Here is an 18,050-nt window from a genome sequence, read left to right as displayed (position 1 = left end):
CAGTGGAATAGTGCCTCATCTTCCGATTAGGTACTGTACAGCCTTCTGGACTCAACATTGAGTTCAACAACATCAGACCATGAACTCTCTCCTCCATTTTGAAATTCCTTCCCCACCCCCTCCCCCTGTCATGAAGCTATTAATTTATATAATATTATTGGAAAATATTTTTCTTTTAAAATAGAGGTTTAGTCTGTGGGTATGTCCTAATTGGAGTAAAGCCAGCTTGTCTGGATGCTTTGATGTGCACTAGTTTTGAGATGTAAGAGAGGTAGAGTGTGTTTGCATTTTTTGCAATTGAAGAAGTGGGGTGATATCTGGCACCTAGCAGTGGAGACCAAGCAATACATTTATATTACTGATAAAATTGGCACTGTGAAAGGGGTTTTATTGTTAGAAAAGGTGGAGTTCAAAGAGGCTGGTGATACAATGAGAATTTACATTCAATGAGATGTGCTGGATATAACCAATAGCAGTTTTCGTGTGTGCAGGGCAGAGGCGATGTAAGATCAAAGCAGTTGTCAGCCTACTACTGTCTCGACAGCAGTCAAAGTTAAAGGAAGCTCATTTTAAATTTGTAAGGTGAAAATGCTTTGCCTGGAATCTGGTTAAGTTATGGGTGCTGTTCCCTTAATGGAGATTAGTTTGGGAATTTGTTAAAGTTATGATAGTAGTAATTTGTAGCCATGTGTATATATTTAACTTGTGTAAATTAATAAAATGTTTCATTTAGTTTAATATAAAACCTCTTGAGAACTGGTGGTCTGATTCCTGAATTTAGAGTTGTATCTCAAACATGCCACTTAAAATATAGGTTATGACAGTTGTTTAAAGTTTCCCTCTGGGATTTTTAAGTAACTCAGCTTTACCAACTGCTGGGTCATAACTCCCCTGCCCCCACCCCCCACCACCATGTCAGTCTTTGTCTTGTTCTTATGTTTTGCTTTGTTTTTCTGCTATTAGCACATTCTGCTATTTTGCTTTCAGACAGTGCTGACCTTTATTATGCTATGAACACCTACTCTGGACCAAAGCTTTCATCTTTATAAAATCATTACCACTTCCTTTAATGTCTTTTGTTCCATGACATCTTTGTAATTTAATCTCTCCTGTCCCCCAACCTATCCCTGACCTTCTAATTTGTTCCACCTACCCCTCCTTCTTTTTCAACAGCACAAAACCCATCATATTTCTACCTCTCTCCAGTTCCGATGAAGAGTCATATTGGACTCTGTTTCTCTCTCCACAGATGCTGCCAGGCATGCAGATTTTCCAGCATTTTCTTTTTTATTGACTGGTTTCTTGCTACTCATGGTATCTTGCTGTGCACAAATTAGTTGCCACATTATTATAGGAACTCTTGTTCAAAAATAATAAACATTTGGTACCACAAGAGGATGCAGAGTGAAGTTTTTTTGCTATGAAGTGTTAAGGAAACACAATAGGAATTCCACATCAAGAAAGAACCTGAAGCAGCAAGACTAGGCATGTAAGATTATACATGTTGCTTGCAAAGGATTTAATACAAACAAGATTGAATCAAAGTACAAGATGCCAACGGAGTGAGAGGGCAGCTGAGTGAGTAGTAGCAGTTTAACCTGAACCAGAGTTTGGAATTGGAGTGTAGTTCACTGTTCAAATTTGACTATGTTTACTCTATCAGGTCAATGAAAACTATGGTGTATGAAATTTGCCTGATGTGGGAGTCTTTAGAAACCATAAGAGAGATTTCCCATTTCCAAATTCACCGTGTGTGCCAGAAGCATCTATCAGGAATGTGTATATCCCAGCCTGCTATCTTCCACCTATTAAAAGGTATTGATTGAAAATCGAGTTTAAATGCACAAACTCCCAATCTGCACTCCCAGCACTTGCTGGGACAGAAAATCTCCACTCATAAATGTGCAGGACAATCACAGGTGCAAGAACTGATTCCACTTGGACTCGCGGAAGCTCAAAATTAGAGTTTGGAAACAGTTGGAAAGACGCCACATGATCCAGGAGAAAAATAATTCCTCCTAGAGTTTACATCACAAGAAGTAAATCCACAGTTGGACTTGAATAATAAAAGAAGAGATTATTCGAAGTAAGGCAGTACAAGTAACACATGAAGATTTTGCTTTGTTGGCAAGTAAATGACACTGGCAAGGCAGTATTTAATGCCTAAGCTGAATTGCCCTGAGGACATTGAGGCCTCCATCTTCAACCCACCATGAACTTGAATTCAGCTAAAACTCTCCTTCCCATAACCTCACTCGCATCAAGTCTTCTTTACCCATCACCCACGTGTTCACTGATTTACACTGACGTCTAGTCACGAAATGCTTTGGTTTTAAAATTCTCATCCTTGTTTTGAAATCCCTCCATGGCCTCTTCCTTCCTTAATGCTGTAACTTACTCCAGCCTTACAGGCCTCCGACACCTCTGTATTCCTCCAATTCTGACCTCTTTTACATTCCTTATTTTTAAATTACTCTACCAGTTGCAGCTTTCTCTTTAGTTGCCTGGTCTACTCAGCTCTGGCAATTCCCTCCCATCCTTAAACAACACCTTTAACAAAGTAAGACATCTCAAGATACTTCACACAAGTGTTATCAAATAAAATTTGACATCAAGTCACATGAGATATTGAAACAAATGACCAAAAGCTTGTCAAAGAGTTAGGTATTAAGGAGCATCTTGACAAGGAGGAGAGAGAGAGGTCGAGATGTAGAGGGGCTTAGGGAAAGAATTGCCAGAGCTGAGTAGACCAGGCAGCTAAAGAGAAAGCTACAACTGGTAGAGCATGCCTAGTAAAGATACCAGATTCCTAACTCGCAAGACAGGGGTTTTATTCGATGTGGACTCTTTCATATTGACTTTAAAAAATGGACAATGTGCTTAAAAGATGGCCACCAAAGGTCAGGTGACCTCTTGTCATTTCTGCACAAGGAATTAATTTCCCAGAAGGTTCTTAAAATGTAAACGATCATAGGTGGAGGGCCCTCCCTTAAATAGGCATGCTGAAGCCAACACCACTTGTGAATTTACACCTCCATTTGTATGTGTACTTATCGACACTGGAACTTAATGGTTCCCACCAGCTTCCCCCACTCTACCCCCACCAGACACAGTGAGGAAAAAATAGTTTATCACAAACTGGGGTGAATAGCCACCATTCATTCCCCATTGTGTAGCAATGCTTCTAACTTTGAAGCATTGATCTGGATTTTACAGGCCTTTGCTGATTGGGAGAGGGCCACATAAAATATGTCAAGTGGCTACCTCAGGGCCTTCCTGTTCACCCCCCAACCTGATCCCCATAAGATGGAGGAGTGGGTAAGGAGCCCACTAGGCTCTTCACCCTTAGGCCTACTGAGGCCCTTAAGTGGCTAATTATGGTCCACTTAAGACCCTCAGTCCACCTCTACTGCAATAATATGTTGGCTGGCAGAAGATGGACTAGAGTGGGAAGCCAGTTTTTTTTCACCAGCTTTAGTGAAAAGGCAGGAAGAAAGCAAGTTACCTCCATTAGGAGGTGGGCCCTATGTGCACCAGAGACACCCCTACCATCTTAGCCCCAGCCTTTCACCTTCCCACCAGACCTTCAAATCCCACCCAATTTCCTTGCATTCCTCCCTATGCTCCTCGATTCCACCATGTCCAAAGTCTGGACTGACTTGAGTCTAGATGCTCAAGAGACCCCAGATTGGGATCACAATCTAGTGAGCACATCACAGTGTCTGATCCACAGCAGGCAGTGGCAGGGACATCCCAGGTGTTCGGCACTCAGAAGACAGCTAGAGGCCAGAAATCTACTGAGTCCATGTCAGATGAGGAGCCTCTGGACTCAGTCATGCCTCTGTTGCTGGAGCTCCAAAGGCAAGCTCGGGAACACCAGGAAGGGATGTCCGCTGCACTCCTCAGGTTGCAAAGCTCGCTGGGGGAGTCTATCACTCTGAGGGTGATAGTGCAAGCATGCCAATGCACTAAGGTCAATACTGGTAGGATGGCAGCCGTCATGGAGACCTTGGTCCAGGACATCGGTCCTACACTGTTGTGTGGGCTGAGCTCCATGGATGATGTCGTAGTTGGCCTCCAATAGTGGCAATGCGAGAAGGGTGCAGGGCAGTTCAATCTCACTTCAGCTACCCCTTCTCCTCAAGGAGTCAGTCAGGGGCCATCGGGCACCCATAGGGAGGAGGATCAGCAGGTGCACACCCCGGGGCCATCCACCCAGGTGACCCTGGGAGTCTCTGGCCCATCCGAATCCCCTCTTCCTGTAACCCCAGCATCTCCAGCTCCACAGGCCGAGGAGGGTGCCACACAATAGGACATCAAAAGCAGGCCAGGGTCCTCCAAGTCTCAGCCCTCCAGGGAATTCCTGTCAAGGTTATCACAAACAGGGCATAGCAGTCAGAAGGCTGCTTCAATCTCCGCTGTGGATGTTACATAAAATTTTAGCTGATCAGCCAGGTTGTAAACTGCAAATGGCACTAGCATGAGCGGTGCACGCAAAGAACTCTCTGCAAACGGTTGGGGAGTACAGTCTGTATCAGTTGGTGTGCGGAAGAAATCTGAAGTTACCTTCGGTGTTGTCAGATGCTCCCTCTGCTCTAGAAGGGGCTAGCATTCTTCATGGTTAATTGGTACTGACTATACCTTTACAGGTTCTGAATAGGATATGGAACGTGAGGAGGCACCATGAACTTCACATATATATACGCTAGGTAGTTATGAGGAGCAGACAACAGCAGATACAGGGTTGACTGACTATGAACAAAGCAATGCTGAGGTACAGGACAACGCTATTCATCCAAAAGGGCAATTAACCAAAATAGGAACAAAGGTAACGGACATGCCAGAAGGGGCCAGTGTGTGGAGGGATGCTACCATCATAGGGAGAGCAGGAAAGGCCACTGGTAAATACAAACATTGGCTAAATGTGCAGGATGAAGGACAGGAAACAAGTCCTATCAATTGGGAAACCAAGGTAAAGATGTAAAAACCCAGAAAGCGCAGTATGAGTTCTGACAGTGGACCAGAAAGCGGTCGTGGCCCCAGAAAAAGATCAAGGATGAAGGACAGGAGACAAGACCTATCAATTGGCAAACCGAGGTAAAGATGTGGAAACCCAAAAAGCACAGTATGAGCTCTGTCAGTGGACCAGAAAGTGGTCGTGGCCCTAGAAAAAGATAAAGGACTTGCGAACAGAGTTTTGTTCACATGGGAGAATGATCACATAGTAGCAGTCCAGAAAGGGAGTGGAATGTGAGTAGAGGCCGTAGCTTAACAAGGAAGGCTAGAGAGCAAGCTAGTAATCTCAATAGAAGTTGAAGTCCTTATGACAGCGAGATTCTAGTAGCTGCTAATAAATCGGAAAGTAAACGGATAAAGGAATCCAAACGAAAAGAGTTAGAAAGAATTTGGGGTATATTCTGAAATACCTGACAGAGGACAGCCAGCTTTATCTCACAGATGGATCTGTACAGAAAAGGTACTCCCAAATGGCACATATAAGGCCAAACAAGATCAGTAGCCCAAGGCTTTGAAGAGAGACTAGGGGATCAGGATGTCAGAATGGACTCGCCTACTCCGAGGAAAGTGAGTTTGAAGAGTTTTTTTTAGCTATTTTGTCATCCTATTCCTGGGAGTGTAAATCAAATGATATAAAGGCTGCGTTTTTACAGGGGGAGAAGTTTCAAAGGGAAGTATTTTTGAAACCACCCAAAAAAGCCAGGGATGTAGAAGGAAAGCTATGGAAATTGAGTAAGTATGTTTATGGGTTGAATGATGCATCAAGAGTATGGTAACTTTCTGTGAGGTCGGTCTTGTTGAAAATAGGTTGCATTCAGTTAAAGGCAGACCCGGCGATGTTCTATTGGTACCATAAGGAGAAACTGGCTGGGATCTTTATCATGCATGCTAATGATTTCCTGTGGGGAGGATCTGTAGAATTTGAACAATGGGTAATTGAGAAGATAAAGAAGGAATTCCAGGTCAGAAGCCAGGCTTCTGGGGCCCTTAAATACATAGGTTTAGACATTAAGCAGAGCAAGTTAGGAGTGACAGTGAATCTACAATCTTATCTAGAAAATGTTAATTATATCCCAATAACTCATGGTAGATCCTCACAAAAAGAGGATCCTGCTACCAAGGAAGAAATGGAACAGTTGAGAAGTTTGATTGGGCAGTTGAAATGGTTATGCACTCAGGCTAGGCCTGATGCTAGTTATGATATGTTGGATCTGATTACCATGATGAAACATGTGACAGTTGAGCAAATCCTGAGAGCAAATAAAACACTTAAAAAAATTAAATTCTGAGAGATGTGTGCTCAAGTTTCCAGCCTTGGGTGATCCGAAGACATGAGGTTGGTCATTTTTAGTGATGCTTCACATGCCAATCTTCCAGATGGGTTCTCTAACACAACAGGGCTCATCATATTCTTGGTGGGAAAGAACGAAAAATGTTGCCCACTGGCTTGGGAGGCTAAGAAAATAAAAAGTGAAAAGCACCTTAGCTGCTGAAACGTTAGCCTTTGTAGAGGCATGAGATATGGGGGTTTACTTTTGTCCAATATATTGACAGAAATATTACATAAAGGGCAATGTGGGAAAGGTTTGCTCATAGAATGTTATGTTGATAACCAATCTCTTTGGAACAATGTTTATTCCACGAAAAGTGTCACGGAAAAAAGACTACAAACAGACCTATCCAGCATAAAGGAGGCATTAGAAAGTAAAGAGATCTCTAAGGTAAAATGGGTTGACGCAAGTCACCAACTATCAGACTGCTTTACAAAAAGAAGTGTCTACTCTAAAAAAATTATTAAATGTGTTGGAAGAAGGGTGTCTTATAATGATGCAAAGAAAAAAAATGTTTTTGTTTTATAAATGTGTGTATATATATATGTGTGGTAAAAGAAATTCAGGAATTATAAACGTGGAAATATATGACATTATTTCCTTTTGTTTGTTTAAAAAAAGTGTTCAAGTTTCTTTAGTTTTAAAAAAGAAAAGAGGGGAATCTGTTAATATGGCAATCATCTTGATAAAACCAATTGGTAGTTAAACAGGTAATGGGCATTAATTATCCCAACTGAATAGAATAAAAAGGTTTTAGTTCTGGTATGATAGCCAAGTGGTTATGGTACTGGGTTTGAAACCCCAAGATCAAGAGTTCAAATCTCACAACGGCAAACTATGAAACAATGTAACTTCAGATGGAAACATGCTTGTACTTGAAAGAGTTATTCTGCCATTGGCAAAATACCAGCACTGGTAAATAGGTGACAAGCAGAGGATGACTGGGCTTGGCCTAAATAGCCATGTGGTTATGGTACTGGCCTTGCAACCCCAAGATCAAGAGTTCAAATCTCACAATGACAAACTATGAAACAATCTAACTTCATCTGAATAGGAACAGATGGAAATGTGTTTGTACTTAAAAGAGTTACAACTGTAACACTTTGTGTGGAAAATACTAGGAAATTAGCAGCACTGAGGAGTTGTCTTGGAAATAAACTAACTTTTCTGCCTGGATTAATTCTTCCACAACAACCTCTTATTGTGAATAACATACAAAGGCCTCTTTCTACAAGATAACAGACCTCGGGATGTAAAATCCTTGAGATACAAAGGTGATTTATTTTTATTCTTTCGTGAGATGTGGGCATCACTGGCATTCATTGCCCATTCCCAATTGCTCTTGAATCAAGTGGCTTGCCACACCAATTCAGAGAGCTGTTAAGAATTAACCACATTTCTGTGGGACTGGAGTCACATGTTGGCTGGACCAGATAAGGACAGCAGATTTCCTTCCCTAAAGTGGATTAATGAACCAGATGGGTTTATATAACAATTGACAATGGTTTCATGGTTAATGTCACTGAAACAAGCTTTCAATTCCAGATTTATTAATTGAATTTAAATTCCACAATTTCCAGCTGCCATGATGAGATTTGAACCCTTGTCCCAGGGCATTGGCCTGGGCTTCTTGATTACTAGCCCAGTGATATTACCACTACCACCACCTTCTCTCCATAATATCACAGAATCACAGTGCAGAAGAGGCCCTTCGGCTCATCGAGTCTGCACCCACATGTGAGAATCAACTGACCTACCTACATAATCACATTTACCAGCACTTGGCCCAGAGCCTTGAATGTTATGACGTGTCAAGTGCTCATCCAGGTACTTCTTAAAGGATGTGAGGCAACCCGCCTCCACCACCCTCCCAGGCAGTGCATTCCAGACCGTCACCACCCTCTGGGTAAAAAGGTTTCTCCTCACATCCCTCCTAAACCTCCTGCCCCTCACCTTGAATTTATGCCCCCTTGTGACTGACCCTTCAACTAAGGGGAACAGCTGCTCCCTATCCACCCTGTCCATGCCCCTCATAATCTTGTACACCTCGATCAAGTCGCCCCTCAGTCTTCCCTGCTCCAACAAAAACAGCCCAAGACTATCCAACCTCTCTTCATAACTTAAATGTTTCATCCCAGGCAACATCCTGGTGAATCTCCTCTGCACCCCCTGCAGTGCAATCACATCCTTCCTATAATGTGGCGACCAGAACTGCACAGAGTACTCCAGCTATGGCCTCACTAAGGTTCTAATAAATTCCAACATGACCTCCCTACTTTTGTAGTCTATGCATCGATTCATAAAAGCAAGTGTCCCATATGCCTTTTTCACCACCTCACTAACATGCCCTTCTGCCTTTGGAGATTTGTGGACACACATGCCAAGGTCCCTTTGTTCCTCAGAACTTCCTAGTGTCATGCCATTAATTGAATACTTCCTTGTCAAATTACTCCTTCCAAATTGTATCACCTCACATTTTTCAAGGTTAAATTCCATCTGCCACTTATCTGCCCATTTGACCATCCCCTCTATATCTTCCTGTTGCCCAAGGCACTCAACCTCACTGTCAACCACCCGGCCAATCTTTGTGTCATCTGCAAACTTACTAATCCTATGCCCCACATAGTCATCTATGTCATTCATATAAATGACAAATAATAGGGGACCGAGCACAGATCCCTGTGGTTCACCACTGGACACTGGCTTCCAGTCGCTAAAGCATCCTTCAGTCATCACGCTCTGCCTCCTACAATGAAGTCAATTTTGAATCCACTTTATCAAATTACACTGTATCACATGTGCATTTGCCTTCTTTCTAAGTCTCCCATGTGGGATTTGTCAAAAACTTTGCTGAAATCCAAATAAACTACATCAACTGCACTACCCTCGTCTACACACCTGGTCATCTCCTCAAAAAATTCAATCAAATTAGTTAGGCATGACCTTCCTCTGACAAAGCCATGCTGACTATCCCTGAAGAAACCTTGCCTCTCCAAGTGGAGATAGATACTCTCCTTTAGAACCTTCTCCAATAGTTTCCCTACCAGTGATGTGAGACTCACTGGCCTGTAGTTCCCTGGCTTATCTCTACGACCCTTCTTAAGTAGCGGAACCACATTAGCTGTTCTCCAGTCCTCTGGCACCTCCCCTGTGGCCAGAGAGGAATTAAAAATTTGGGTCAGAGCCCCTGCGATCTCCTCCCTTGCCTCCCTCAGCAGTCTGGGACACAAATCATCTGGACCTGGAGATTTGTCCACTTTTAAGCCTGCCATTAACTTCAATACCTTGCCACTTCCTTTTTGATTTGCTTAAGAGCCTCGCAGTCTCTCTCCCTGAGTTTGATACCTTCATCCTCATTCTCTTGGGTGAAGACAGATGTGAAGTATTCATTCAACACTCTGGTGATGTCATCTGGCTCCACCCATAGATTGCCCCCTTGGTCCTTTATGGGCCCTATCTTTCCCTGGTTATCCTCTTCCCATTGATATATTTATGGAATCTCTTGGGATTTTCCCTACTTTTACCAGCCTGAGCTTTCTCATATCCCCTCTTTACTGTCCTAATTGCTTTCCTAAGCTCCACCCTGCACTTTCTGTACTCCACTATTGCCTCTGCTGATTTGCTTCCCTTGTACCTGCTAAAATCCTCTCTTTTCCTTCTCATCGTAACCTGAATATCTCTGGTCATCCATGGTTCTCTGGGCTTGTTACTCCTTCTTATCACCCTAGAGGGAACATGTTGAGACTGTACCCTCCCCATTTCTTTTTTGAACATCCCCCACTGTTCCTCTGTAGATTTCTCCACAAGTAACTGTTCCCAGTCTACCTTGGCCAGATCCTGCCTTATTTTACTAAAATCCACTCTCCCCCAATTCAAAACATTTTTTGCAACTTGTCTATTTCTTTGTCCGTAACAAACTTAAACTGTACCATGTTGTGGTCGCTATCCCGAAAATGCTCACCCACCACCACCTCAGCCACCTGTCCGGCTTCATTCCCCAGAATTAGGTCCAGCACTGCGCCGTCCCTTGTTGGACCTCCTACATATTAACCTAAAAAGTTCTCCAGTGCACATTTCAAGAAATCCACTCCATCCAAGCCCTTAACACTATGTCTATCCCAATTAATGTTGTGAAAGTTTAAATCACTTCATATAACTACCCTATTGTTATTGTTCTTACACACCTCCACAAATTATGCAAATATTTGCTCCTCAATTCCTGCTGACTATCTGGTGATCTATAATAAACACCAAACAATGTGGCTGCCCCTTTTTTAATCCTAAGCTCTACCCACAAAGCTTCATTCGATGCCCCCTCCAAGATATCACCTCTCCTTACTGCAGTAACTGACTCCTTAACTAATATTGCAATGCCTCCTCCTCTTTTACCCTCTCCCCTGAAGATTCTATATCCCGGAATGTTGAGCTGCCAATCCTGCTCTTCCCTCAACCACGTCTCAGTGATGGCTACTATATCACAATTCCACGTGTCAATCCTCACCCTTAACTCATCCGTTTTGCCTGTAATACTCCTGACATTAAAGTAGAGGCCATCCAGCCTTGCCTTACTCCCTTGAAACTTAATGCAGCTGTACTCCCTCTGACTTGATTGTTTTACTGTATTATGATGTGTCCCTATTCTGCTGACATTCTGTGTCCCCTCCCCCGCCAAATTAGTTTAAACTCCTCCCAAAAGTACTAGCAAGGATGTTAGTCCCGCTCTGGTTCAGATGTAGACCGTCCCGCTTGTACAGGTCCCACCTTCCCCTGAAACGGTCCCATTGATCCAGGAATCTAAAAACCTTCCTTCTGCACCAACTCTTAAGACACGTATTCATCTGTGCTATTCTCCTATTTCTGAGCTCACTAGCACGTGGCACTGGGAGTAATCCAGAGATTACAACCCGAGATGTCTTGCTTTTTCATCTACTGCCTAGCTCCCTGAATTCTTGATGCAAGACCTCATTCCTCTTTCTACCTATGTCATTGGTACTAACACGTACCATGACTTCTGCCTTATCACCCACCCCCTTCAGGATGCCCTGCAGCCGTTCAGTGACATCCCGAACCCTGGCACCAGGAAGGCAACATACCATCCTGGAGTCACATTGACTGCCACAGTAGCGACTATCTGTTCCCCTGACAATAGAATCCCCTATTAATATTGCTCTTCCTCCTTTCCTCCCCTCCTGTACAGACAGGCTGCTTGTGGTGCCAGAAGCTTGGCTCTGTCCGCACTCCCTAGAGGAACCAGCGCCCTCATCAGCCTCCAAAATGGAATACCGATTTGCGGGGACTCCTGAACTACCTGCTTGTTTCTCTTGGACTGCCTGGTGGTCACCCATTCCCTTCCTTCCTCAAGTCCCTTCATCTTCGGTGTGACCACCTCTCTAAACGTGCTACTCACAATGCTCTCAGAGTCACGGTTGCTCCACTGTGTTCCCAGCTGCCGTTCCAGCTCTGAAACCTGATCTTCTAGGAGCTCCAGTTGGACACACTTCCTACACACATGCTGGTCCCGGGCACTGGAAATGCCCCCGGCTTCCCACATGGAGCACGAGGAGCACACCACGGCTTTGAGCGCTCCTGCCATGACTCATCCCTTTAAATTAAACCTTTTAAGTCAATTACTCTAGGGCCCTTCTTTCCTGATCCTCATTACTGTAGAGTATACAAACTGTAAACCACAAAAAGAGCTTAAACTATAAGTGATTAAAGTAGTAAATACCTTACCTACTACTTACCAGTGATTCCTTTCCCTTGTAGCCTCTACTGCTGTAGCACATTCTGAAGATCTAAGAAGTTGGATAGCAAGGAAAAAATGCAAAGAGCACCTCGTCCCCTATGCACTGAATTCCCGCTTTGCACCAACTTGCTAATACCCACTCTGGCTGTGCCCCACTCAGGATGTGCTCTCTCTCCTGTTTGTGTGCAAGCATATGATGGGGATTATATAAAAAAGTAAGGTTAGCAACAACCACATAAACTATATCTGGTTGCTCAAGAAAAGCATCCTCAGGACGTAATCACTACATAAGTACATAAGAAATAGGAGCAGGAGCAGGCCATTCAACCCCTTGAATCTGCTCCGCCAGTCAATAAGATCATGGCTGATTTGATGTGGCCTTAGCTTCACTTTTCTGCCTGTGACCCATAATCCTTGACTCCCTTTTGCTCAAAGATCTCTCTAAATCGGTCTTGAATATATTTAATGACTCAGCCTCCACTTCTCTCTGGGGAAGAGAATTCCAAACACTAACAATCCTGTTAGATCCATCTTAAATGGGAGATCCCTTATTCTGAAACTGTGACTCCTAGTACTAGATTCCCCCACAATGGGAAGCATCTTCTCAGCATCTACTTTGTCAAACCCACTCTGAATCTTATGTTTCAGCAAGATCACTCTCATTTTTTACAACTCCAATGAGCATAGGTCCAATCTGCTCAACCTTTTTGCATAAAACATTCCCCTCATCCCAGAAATCAGCCCAGTGAATCTTCTCTGAAATGCCTCCAATGCAAATATAAACTTCCTTATTAAAATTGACCAAAACCGTACACAGTACTGTAGGTGTGGTCTCAGTAATGCCCTGTACCATTGTACCAAGATTCCCTACTTTTGTACTCCATCTCCCTTGCAGTAAAGGCCAACATTCCATTTGCCTTCTTAATTACTTGGGGCAGGATCTTCCAGTTGGTGAGCGGGGGTGAGGCCCACTCGCCGACACATAAAATGATGTGGGCTGGAGTTCCCGACGTCATCCCGCATCATTTCCATTTTTAGGTCGGTGGCTGAGTCAGCTGCACGCCCACCAACCTGTCAATGGCCTATTGAGGCCATTGAAAAACTAATTAAGGTCACTATTGGATCTTTCTGCCCAACCTTAAGGTAGGCCGGGAGTCCTGGCAGACTTCGGAAAAAACATAAAACTTCATCCATGGGTGGTTTGAGGTTTCATGAGGGTATTTAGATTTTTAAGGAAGGTTTCAATAAAACTTATGGACACGTCCCAACTCATGTGACAGCGTCACATGAAGGGGCATGGCAGGGAAAATTTTTAAACATGTTTGTTTATTAAAAAATTTAAATTGGAGCTGATCTCCCTGAGGCAGCACTTAACCCCAGGGAGATCTGCGTGCTCTTTCACGCGCATGCACACTCCTGGCTGTGGGAATCCCTCCCCTGACCGCACAGGAAGCACACAGCACTTCCTGGCAGACATCACGTTGGGTGGGCCTCAACTGGCCTGCCCATGTAAGATGGCGGCGTGTGCCTGATCTGGGGGGGGGGCGATCGGAGGCATGCTCGCCCACGCCTGCACCCGCACTTCCACACCCCTGAAATGGGGGGAAAATTTTTCCCTTGATGTACCTGTATGCTGACGTTTTGTGATTCATGCACAACCTCTGTACCGCAGCATTCTGCAGTCTCTCCATTTAAATAATATCCTGATTTTTCCTGTCAAAATAAACAACTATACATTTTCCCACACTATTTTGCATACTATTTTCTACCTGCCAAATTTTTGCCCACTCACTTATCCTATCCATATCCCTTTGCAGACTCCTTGTATCCTCAGAACTTGTTTTCCTACCTATCTTTATATTGTCAGCAAATTTGGCTACAATACAGTTAGTCATTTCATCTGAATCATTAATGTAGATGGTAAATATTTGAGGCCCCAGCACTGATCCCTGTGGCATTCCACTAATTTGCCAACCTGAAAATGAACCATTTATCCTGACTTTCTGTTTCCCGTTAGCTGTCCTTGCTATTATAGCCCGATACCATCTGCCCTTATCTTATAAAGTGCCTTTTATGTGGCACTTTATCAAATGCCTTTTGGAAATCCAAACATACTCATCTACAGGTTCTCCTTTATCTGCCCTGCTTATTGCATACTCAAAGAACTCCAATAAGTTTGTCAAACAAGATTTCCCTTTTACAAAATCATGTTGACTCTGCCTGATTGTATTATGATATTTTAAATGTCCTGCTAATACCTCTTTAAAAATGGATCCTAGCATTTTCCCAATGATAGATGTTAGGCTATCTGACCTTTAGTTTCCTGCTTTCTGTCTCCCTGCTTTTTTGAAAAGAGGTGTTACATTTGTGGCTTTCTAATCCGGGTCTGAAGATGATTGGTGAGAGGGAGGGGTTAATTGGATAAGAGCTACGATAAAAGAGACCCTCCCGATACTTACCTGGCAGGGGAGAGACCTTCATCGCGTTTCTGCCAGGGAAAGAGCAATGGCTATAACCAGTTGAATTCCTTACCATGGGGTACCTAACACCATCCAAGTCATGGTGAAGGGCAGCGAGCAAGGAACAGGAATGGATAGGACATTCTGCACCAAGAGGATCCTATTCAAGCTGTGTGGTTTCGAGGCTGCGGAGATCGACTGCCTACAGGATTTCCCCAGCGCTGGATTTTTTGATGTGACTTTCAAGCAAGTGGCAGCTTGTGCCAAACTCCTGAAGGTGTTTGAGGAAAAGAAAGACCTGCCAGAAATGAAGATCCTGACGGCGGAGCCGCTCTTTGTTCTGCCGTTGCATCGTGAATGGGTTGCGACGGTGCATCTGTACAACCCCTTCGTCCCTGTCACTGATGTGCTCACCTTCCTTACCAGGTACTTCAATAAGTTTGGGACCTGCACCACGGTTAGAGATGATTTGGGAATCTGGACATGTAAATGCCAGGTTAAGGTAACGCTCAAGACCGACGGTAAAGGAGCCGTCTTCCACCTTCCTTCCAGATTCGCTATCGGGGGAAGCCGTGGCTACCTTGTCTACGCTGGGCAACCCAAACTTTGTCGCTCATGCGGCAAGTCTGGTCATGTGGCGGCCAACTGCAGCGCCGTCCTCTGCAAGAACTGCAAACAGGAAGGGCACCAGACAAAAGACTGTAAACAGGCTAAGTGCTGCAAACTGTGTGGCGAGGCAAGTCACCTCTACAAGACCTGCCCTAAACGTTGCTGTACTTATGCACAGGCAGCCAAAGCCAACGAAGGGGAGGCAGCAGAAATGCCTCGTGTCACTCCAACTACCAAGGCCCCCAGGGAGAACAACGGGACAAAGGAGGACACAGAGAGAGACAAGGTGGAGGAAAAGATTGGGGCAACGGACGGCCAACCAACAGCACTGCCCCCTGAACCTCCCACTCCTCAGGAGATCAAATCAACGGAGGAGGAGGAGGCAGCAGTGGGAAAGCAGCAGGGGGAGTGGCAGCTGGTGAAGAGAGCCAAAAGGAAGAAGGGGCTAAAAAGAAACCAAGCCACTTCCCAGACAAGAGTCAAGAGGCGTCTCCCATCCGACACGGATAACAAGAGCAGCAGCTCTTCGGACGAAGAAGGGCCAGGGCGGCGCCAACAAAGAAGTGGCAAAACGCTAGGGAGTTGGAGGATGAGACACCCGAGCTCCAGAACATTGGAGACAATGAAGAGACCAGCGCACCCCAACTTTGCCCACAACCCGAAGAGGCCAGTGTACCACAACCGCAGGAATCTGGGAACAGTGAGGCGCTCAGCGCACCCCAGCCCTGGGAAGACGGGAGCAGCAACGCCCCAGAGGGGGAGAGGATTGGAGAAGCTTCTCCAACAGAGGACATTTCAAACCCCGCTCTCTGCACAGACCCCCAGATGCCACCCGAGTAGAACACCGCCAATGGGGAGGTTCAGGACGCTTTCCTCAGCCCATCCAAAGTGAGGCAATTTGAGCACACCACGGGCACGAAGGAGCAGACCAAAGGTCTGGAACTCTCAGAGACAACAGGTTTGGTAAGCGACTAACTGCTTTAAAATGGGTGTAAAGTTTGAATCCATAAATGTGCGTAGCATTAAATCTACTATGTGATGTGTTGCAACCTTGGACTACCTTACCAAGGTCAAAGCTGACCTGTTGTTTCTGCAGGAGTGTGCGATACCGCACCTCAGCTCCTACAGGCAATGGTCATGATGGTGGTCCCATGGGCCATCGATCTGGTCGGGAGGAAACGACTCTCATTCCTCCGGCCTGGGGATTCTGCTGCGGGGAGGCAGCTTCACCGTCTCCCAGGTTAAGGAGGTGGTGGGCAGGCGCCTCCTCGTAGCAGACGTAATGTACAAGAATGCTCCACTCCGGTTAATTAACATCTATGCCCCGTCACAAGGGGCTGAGCGGCTGGAGGTTTTTCATTAGCTCCCACTGCTGCTGGCGACCTCCAGGCCGGTCATTCTGGGCGGTGACTTCAACTGCATCATCGATGTGGCTGGACGATCCAATAGGGCTGACAGCAGATTGGACGCTACATCCAGATCCCTGATGGAAACAGTTAAGGATGCCAAGCTGCACGACGTCTTCAGCAACCCTGCAGATGGAGCGCAGCATAGATACACCTGGTCATGGCCTGATGGGTCCATCTGTTCCAGGATAGGCTTCCTGTTTGTGTCCCGTGCATTCGCAGTCAGATCCAGCGACGTCAAGCCGGTGTTCTTCTCTGACCACTGCCTCCTACTGGCTGACTGTCACTTAGAGGAAAACCAGAGGGTTGGCAGGGGGGCATGGAAGCTAAATGTGCAACTGCTGACCCCAGAAACATTGAGGAGCTCAAGAGGGATTACAAAGGTTGGAGAACCATGAAACCCCACTTTGAGTCACTGACACACTGGCGGGAAGCGATCAAGGGAAACATCAAGAGGTTTTTCATCCTCAAAGGCACCCAGAAAGCTAGAAAGAAACAGAGTTAAATGTCCCGACTCCAGAAAAACATCCAGAACCTGCTCTGGCTGCAGTCGATGGGGGTCGATGTCAAGGAGGAACTCCAAGAAGTGAAGAGCCAGCAAGCCTCGCTCTTTGCCTCGGAGGCCTCCAAGATCATCTTCCATTCCAGAGTCCGCTCCGTGGAGCAGGACGAGACATGCTCACGTTTCTTCTTCCAAAAGGTACACAGAGAGATCTCTGTGATGAGCAGCCTGAAGGAAGAAGATGGCTCAGTAAAGTCATCACAGTCCGACATTTTGAGAATCAGCAAATCCTTTTATGCCGGATTGTATGACGTGAAGCCCACAGACAGCACGGCCTCCCAGTCCTTCCTGTCCTCTATCACGGAGGTCTTAGATGACAGGACATGGGAGAGTCTGGACAAAGCGCTAACTCCTGACAAACTGACTGAGGCCCTTGAGTCCTTCGTGAAGAGTAAAACTCCCAGAAGCGACGGCTTGCCAGCGGAGTTGTATTCGGCTCTTTGGGACTGGATCGGCCTGGACGTGCTAGAAGTGTTCGAGAGTATGCTCCTGGCCGGCAGTATGTCAGAATCCATGAGGAAAGGCATTATCACCCTCATCTACAAGCACAAGGGGGAAAGGGAGGAAATTAGAAATTGGCAACCCATTTCACTGTTGAATGTGGACTATAAGATTCTGTCCAAGATCATCGCTAATCGGGTCAAATCCGCTCTGGAATTGGTGATGCACCCTGACCAGACCTGCACTGTGCCAGGCAGGAAGATCTCTGACAGCCTCGCGCTGCTCAGGGATACGATTGCCTATGTACAGGACAGGGGTGTGGACACCTGCCTCATCAGCCTGGATCAGGAGAAGGCCTTTGACAGAGTATCGCACACCTACATGGTGGATGTGCTCTCCAAAATGGGGTTTGGGGAGGGAATTTACAATTGGATCCAACTGCTCTACACTAACATCAGTCGTGCAGTCTCTATCAATGGG

At 45.4% G+C, this 18,050-nt stretch overlaps 1 protein-coding gene across 1 annotated transcript in view; it reads right to left on the bottom strand.

The window, feature by feature from the left end:
- LOC121291309 (butyrophilin subfamily 3 member A3-like) overlaps nucleotides 1–18,050 on the bottom strand; it is a 117,407-nt gene that overhangs the window by 51,537 nt on the left and 47,820 nt on the right. The window contains exon 7 of the mRNA XM_041212381.1: nucleotides 14,967–15,109. Within this exon, the coding sequence (XP_041068315.1) occupies nucleotides 14,967–15,109 (143 nt within the window). The remainder of the gene's footprint in view (nucleotides 1–14,966; nucleotides 15,110–18,050) is intronic.

The sequence above is a fragment of the Carcharodon carcharias genome, chromosome 19, assembly GCF_017639515.1.
Source record: "Carcharodon carcharias isolate sCarCar2 chromosome 19, sCarCar2.pri, whole genome shotgun sequence".
In the NCBI taxonomy this organism is placed as follows: domain Eukaryota; kingdom Metazoa; phylum Chordata; class Chondrichthyes; order Lamniformes; family Lamnidae; genus Carcharodon; species Carcharodon carcharias.
This window is presented reverse-complemented; position numbering and strand designations above follow the sequence as displayed.